Source organism: Grammomys surdaster, unplaced genomic scaffold (genome assembly GCF_004785775.1).
Source record: "Grammomys surdaster isolate TR1022 unplaced genomic scaffold, NIH_TR_1.0 228961, whole genome shotgun sequence".
NCBI lineage: Eukaryota > Metazoa > Chordata > Mammalia > Rodentia > Muridae > Grammomys > Grammomys surdaster.
The window spans coordinates 1-6,955 of record NW_021624499.1 but is presented as its reverse complement, the minus strand read 5'-3'; the positions used below and the strand labels follow the sequence as shown (position 1 = coordinate 6,955).

At 36.7% G+C, this 6,955-nt stretch overlaps 1 protein-coding gene across 1 annotated transcript; it reads right to left on the bottom strand.

Moving 5' to 3' along the window:
- Positions 1-796: 796 nt before the first annotated feature.
- On the bottom strand, positions 797-6,022 carry LOC114616025 (tyrosine-protein kinase JAK2-like; the record flags this gene model as incomplete). Its single annotated transcript, XM_028761572.1, has 3 exons — positions 797-942; positions 2,534-2,651; positions 5,899-6,022. Coding segments are annotated over 3 exons (388 nt in total), but the record flags the coding sequence as incomplete, so codon positions are not given.
- Positions 6,023-6,955: the final 933 nt, after the last annotated feature.

Below are 6,955 nucleotides of genomic sequence, written 5' to 3'. Positions count from 1 at the left end.
TGCTGGTGTACTTGCTGTGCAACCTCAAAGAGGTCAGAAGTCATGGCAGGTGTCTTTATCACTTCCCACCTAATGTATTTTAATTAAAAATACTGTATTATCCTATGTCCACTAGTGTTTTGCTTGTATGTCTGTGCACCAAATGCATGCAGATGCCAGCAAAAGCCAAAATAGGCAAACACTTAGGGGGTTACAATTGACTTGGGTGCTCTTGGAAAGCGGCCAGTGCTCACAATTGCTGAGCTGTCTCTCCAGACCCTATTTTAAAGTTTTATTTAATATTATTGTGGCTATATCCATGATATATTTGGGGGCCACTGCCATAGCACTTGCCTGGAGGTCAGAAATAATTCTTTTAGGTCAGTTCTCTCCTTCTACCTTTATATGGGCTCCAGCGATCAAACTCAGGTCATCAGGCTGGTGTAGCAATCACCTCTACCTGATAAGCCATCTCTCTAGCCCTCTACCTTATGAGACAGAGTCTCTTACTGAGCCTGGTCCTGTTTCACTGTGTTGACTGGAATGGTGGTCAGCAACACCCTGAGATCTGTCTGCCTTTATCTACCCAACTACAGTTACAGATATACACTATCACCCCAGCTTTTATGTGGGTTCTGGGGATATGAACTCAGATCTTTGTATCTTAAAGTAATTTTGTATTGTAAAGTAAGTATTTTACCCACTAAGCCATCTCTATACCCCTCCATTTTTTATTATAAAATCAAAATGTGTGAATAAACACAGGAAACACAAGTAAATTATACAAAATATCCAACGCTTTACATGAGGAAATTACCTGACAGAGTTATAGACAGCCAATGGAGTCTGGTCCTTCTCCTTGGCTATTCTCATCATGTCTAACACTGCCATCCCAAGACATTCTTCCTGAGTTTCATGAGTCACAGGTACTTTTATCCATCCATGAACAAAATCATGCCGCCACTGAAAAACAAAAGTGATAGGGAAATGGCTCAGGTTTTACTATCACATTTAATTAAGTTATATGCTATAAATTAACTTCTAAAATATTCATTTAAAAGTAATAAATCAATTTCTGCCTTATTTTTAAATCATTTTACACAAAGTATTAACCAAGGTTTGTGTACAAATAGAAACTGATTTAAATATTTAAATTGGGTTCACAGCCTATCTTTCTTTTTTGTTTTTGTTTTGTTTTGTTTGTTTTTCGAGACAGTGTTTCTCTGTGTAGTCCTGGCTGTCCTGGAACTTGCTCTGTAGACCAGGCTGTCCTCAAACTCATAGAGATCCATGTGCCTCTGCCTCCCAACTGGGATTAAAGGCGTGTGCCAACACTGCCCGGCCATAAAACTTCATCTTAAAAACATAGAAAAATACCTAAATTAAAATAAATACTAATTAATCAAATGTACACTGATTTCAATTCATATTGAAGGCATCATACTGGAGTTTGTGTGGAATATAAAGAAACATAGAAGGTGGTTTTAATCCATCAAAAAGACCAGATTTTTTTCTTGGAAGCTAAACACAAAAGCAGACTATTACAATGTCCACAGATACTTTAGGAACCTAGAGACTGTTAAAATTGTATACAATTGGCATAATTAAAAGGTTTCATAGAAGATTAGAAACCTGATGTGATTTCTTTTTTAATGGTGAAGGCACTGTTGATGGACACAAAGCAGAGCAAACAAACAGAAGGAATGAGACAAAGAGAGACTGGAATTGACAGTCTGCCTGGGACCAGGCAGAGAGTATTCTTGAATGACTAGCCATTCAAAATGATGCAGTGGAAGGGTTATTTGCTGTTGTTTTTCATTTTGTTATTTTTGAATGAATTTGTCTTGTCATGTTTATTTCCTTGCTAGGATAGTTAAAAGTGGTAGCCCATGAAAATAAAATGTTTAAAAAGAAAATATTTCAATTACTGTTTAATTCAAGATAACAGAGAAGGAAGCATTATGAAATGTTCAAATAACACTGCAGAAGTGTATCATCATATACTGGTGGAAAAATCGCGGAACCCAGCTCCCACTCTAAGGATCAAATGTGGCCAGCCTCCCATGAGGAGCCTACCAACCCTCACAGATTACTTCTTATGTTGCTTCCTCCTGGTATTTTACTGCCTACTATTTAAACCTGATTTAACCAAAATGTATTAAACACTCTATAGAATTTTACCATGCAGTGGCCACATGAATTGTGTTAAGTTTATTCTACCTTTTTAAAAAAAAATCCTTAAAATGACTTAGACCCAAAAAGAAAAATTCTACTCATATTACACCTTTACAAACTCTATTCTACTCATTTTATATGTATATGATTTCAGAAAGGTCAATTCAAAGAATCATTATAAAATCCATCTGTAAATTATGAGATCAAAAATTATCAAATACACTATTCCTTTATCTCTTTATTCCTGGTACCTGAGTTGGAACTCCAATCCTCCCACATGAAGCTTACTTACTCTACTTAAGATGCATACTGTATAAGAAGACATTTCTGGTTTAATACACATACAAAAAAGATTAATATAATTATAACATAATTATACCTGAGCAAAAAGGTAAGACATGACAAAGTCGTCAAGAAGAGGAGCTTCAGCCCCACGAGACACTCCGTATCTGTAGGTTCTGTTGCTGCCACTGCAGTACCAATGAGGAAAGTAAAACCTGGAAGACAATGTGACATTCCATCAGCCTGCAGAATTGAAGTACAAACACACCCTGAACACATGAAAACTTAGTAGTGCTGTCCTATAAAACACAAGAGGCAGTGTTGAATACAGGTTGTAAAAAAAAAAAAGGATTTTTGTATAATAACATGACAATAATGTCAGCAGAAAATATAAGAAACGGAGTAAAGCATCCTGGAGCACATCTGTAATCCCAACACCCGGGGAGCGGAGGCAGGAGAAGCATGAGTTTTACACTATCTTGGGCTACCTAGAATAATACTTTGTTTCCATAAACAAACTAACAACCAAACGCACAGTCAAACAAGAGCAGCAGCATATGGAACATAAGTAACTGTAGTGAAAGCATACAGCCCACCTAGGTGTAATATGTAATAGGATGTAGAAGGAGAACCAATCAACAGAAACTGGAGAAATGTAGTCAGCAAAAGTCTTAAGTCCAGTAACACTAACAGAGGCATCTAAAAACGAAGCTTATTGGGCACACAGATAATTTCTCCTTCTTTTAGGAAAATGAACATAAAAATGTATCTTTCAAAGAAAAATTAAGTACATTCACTTATGAAACTAAAAGCTTTGAGATGTAATTCATCTACATACAGCTTGCACATTAAAGTGTTTAGTGATAGCCGGGCAGTGGTGATGCACACCTTTAATCCCAGCACTTAGGAGGCAGAGGCAGGCAAATTTCTGAGTTTGAGGCAACCTGGTCTACAGAGTGAGCTCCAGGACAGCCAGGACTACACAGAGAAACCCTGTCTTGAAAACAAACAAACAAAAAAAGTGTTTAGTGATTTGTAGTATTCAATGTGGTACCAATATCAAAATTTAATTTTACTTCTTTATTCTTTCTCCATGGCTATTAGCAACCAAATCCAAGTAAGTCACCCTGTTAACCCCTATCTATAAGCTACCACCTTTACAAATCTTATTCTACTTACTTTATATTCAAAATAATGGTGCCAGAGAGTGGTGGTGCGTGCCTTTAATCCCAGCACTTGGGAGGCAGAGGCAGGCAGATTTCTGCATTCGAGGCTAGCCTGGTCTACAGAGTAAGTTCCAGGACAGCCAGGACTACACAGAGAAACTCTGTCTCGAAATCCACAAAATAATAATAATAATAATAATAATAATAATAATGGTTTTGATATGTTGTCTTTTTATGTGATTTCATTTATTTAGCATAATGTTTTTAAGTTTCATCAACATTGTAGCATCTATATTTTTATTCCTTTCTCCTAATGAGTTAATACTGGACTGTAAGATGTGCCATATCTTATTCATTCACTCATCACCTTAAAAGCATTTGAGTTGTTTCTGTTTCCATGCTAACATGAATAAAACTCTGTGCATAGTGTGTTTGTGGATTCATGTTAGCAACATTGTATTTATCTTTGGGAGAAATGGCCAATTTTTTCCCTAAGTGATCATACCATTTCCTACTCTCACTGACAGTGTGTGAGCATTCTAATTAATACAACATTTGTTATTGTTTGCCTGTCTACGTTTGCCATCTTAGTGGATTGGTTGTTAACCTATAGCACATTTGATTTACATTTCTCCCAGGACTAATGATGTTGAATTTCTTGTTAAATGCCTATTAGCTATTTGCATGCCAAACATTTCTTTGGAGAAATATTTACTCAAGTCCTTTGCCTTGAACATATATGAAATCTGATATCCAAAGAGGCTCAGTGCACCATGGATACTTGGGATAGTTATATTATATTCTCATTCAAACCTAATCAGTAGCCAAGGCTTGTAAACCACCAAGTCATTCCTCCATCCCATTCTACTGCTTTTCATATGCTCACTATTTAGACCATGAATTCTTTTACTAACAGTGTTTTACCTTAAAAACAGAAAACTCAAACACATGGATCTACACGTTTTATACAGACTAAGGAGAAGAAAATAAGGAATGAAATATGAAAATTTGGGGCTGGAGAGATGGCTTAGCGGTTAAGAGCACTGACTGCTCTTCCAGAGGTCGTGAGTCCAAATCCCAGCAACCACATGGTGGCTCACAACCATCCGTAATGAGATTGGATGCCCTCTTCTGGTGTGTCCGAAGACAGAGACAGTGTACTCATAAATAAAATAAATAAATAAATAAATCTTTAAAAAAAAAAAAAAGAAATATGAAAATTTATTAAGGACTCATCAAGTACTAATAATGTCACCACCCTGCCTAGCACGTGTGACACCCTGGGTTTGATTTCCAGCAAAGCAAACAGGGTGTAGTGGCCCATGCTTGTGATCTCAGAAATGCTGGAAATTAGAGGCAGGAGGATCAGAAGTTCAAGGTCAGTCCTGGTTAGTCAGTGAGGCCAGAGAAGTCTGGGACACATGAGTTCCTGTCTCAACAAATAAAAATAAATAGTAAAACCATCAAATAAGAACAGTAAACACTACACTTATTATCTCTTTAATGAAGTAAATGTAAGCTGGTAGAAGGCAGTTTATGAAAAGAACTAGGTCTGAGTTTGAACTCTGATGCTTTTTCCAGGTTGTAAGAGCATGAACAACTATGAGTAATATGTCACAGCATCAGTCTCTATATATTACAGGGAATTCTTAATATTTCATTAAGTCATAAGAAAATTAAATAACATGTAAGTGCTTGGAGAATTACAGCTGTTTTTAAAACCAAAATTATTTCTTTGCTATTCTTTTATACAGAAAAAATCTGGATTTTAATTTTTCTGAAAATTAATTATTTTTCACATTGCTACATATTGCTAAATGAATTAACTTACAAACAAAAACTTTCAACTTTTTAGGCAGGCGGTGGTGGCGCACACCTTTGATCCTAGCACTTAGGAGGCAGAGACAGGCAGATTTCTGAGTTTGAGGCCAGCCTGGTATACAGAGTGAGTTCCAGGATAGCCAGGGCTATACAGAGAAACCCTGTCTCGAAAAAAACAAAACAAACAAAAAACTTTCAACTTTAAAAACTTATTTGTAAAAAAAAAAAGCTGATTACTTTTTATTGCACACACATCACACTTCCTGGAAACTGCCAATATTCCAGACACTGAGGACTGGTTTTACACAAGCTATTTTCATCTGTTCTTTTTTTAAAAAAAAATCTTAATTATAATCAAAAGTCATGAAGTGGCATCCCAACAGAACAAAACATCATAATTATCACCTTACAGAGCCAACAATTTCTCTCACTTTGTCTTTTACTAATACGAAAATCACTTAATGTCAGAAAGTACCTTATTCTGTAGAGTATATTATGCCTGGTTGACTCATCTATGTGGAAGACATGGTTGGGTGGATACCAGATCCTTTCTGTTTCACTCATTAAAGCAAACATATTATGATACACAGGCGTAATACCTAGAAATGAAGCATAGAAGGGACTGGTTATAAATAGCCAGTGGAGCATTTACATGACATGCATAATCTGCGTGACGCGGTACCTAGAGGTGAATCATAAGGGACTGACTGCAGATGCAAATAGCAGAACATTTATATAACTCAGCCTGCTGGGAGCCCGATGACTCTCCGGTCAGCAGAAACTCCAGTCGCAGCTGAAATACTGTGGGAAAACACTCCTTAAATCGAAGTTTTAATCAAATATCCCTCTCTATATATTTTAAAAATAAGACTACTGGTATTCTTACATGAAGATAAAAATACAATTTATCCAGCTTTTAACTGTCTTCTACAGAGTTTCCCATAGGAAAAAAATACACCGTATGAGTATGCACAAGTATGCACGTGTGTATCTTAATTGATACTAATTATCAAATCACTGAGATACTAACAAGCTTTTAAAAAAATGAAACAATTTCATATTAAAATGAGAAGTTTTCTACACTGTGCTAATAATTATATCTGATGCACTGTTTAAAAAAAAAAAACCATAAGAGCCAACTGAGCCATTTCACTGGCCCTTACAGGTTAAATGACAGCTGAGCCATTTCACTGGCCCTTACAGGTTAAATGACAACTGAGCCATTTCACTGGCCCCTTACAGGTTAAATGACAGCTGAGCTACCTCTCTGGCCCCAAATACTTTTCCATCCTTTTCCCTTTTTGAACAGGGTCTTATGTAGTCCAAGCTGACCTCAAACTCCTTATGCAGATAAAGCTAGCCATAAGCTCTGACAGGACAGCCTCCGTGTCCCAACTGCTAGGATTACAAGAGTGCAGCACCACATAGGCACCTCTTTTTCAGACACTTCACAAAAGTAAGGTAGAGCTCAATGGTGGAGTGCATGTGTGGGATATATGAGGTGTGGGATATATGGGGTGTGGGATATATGG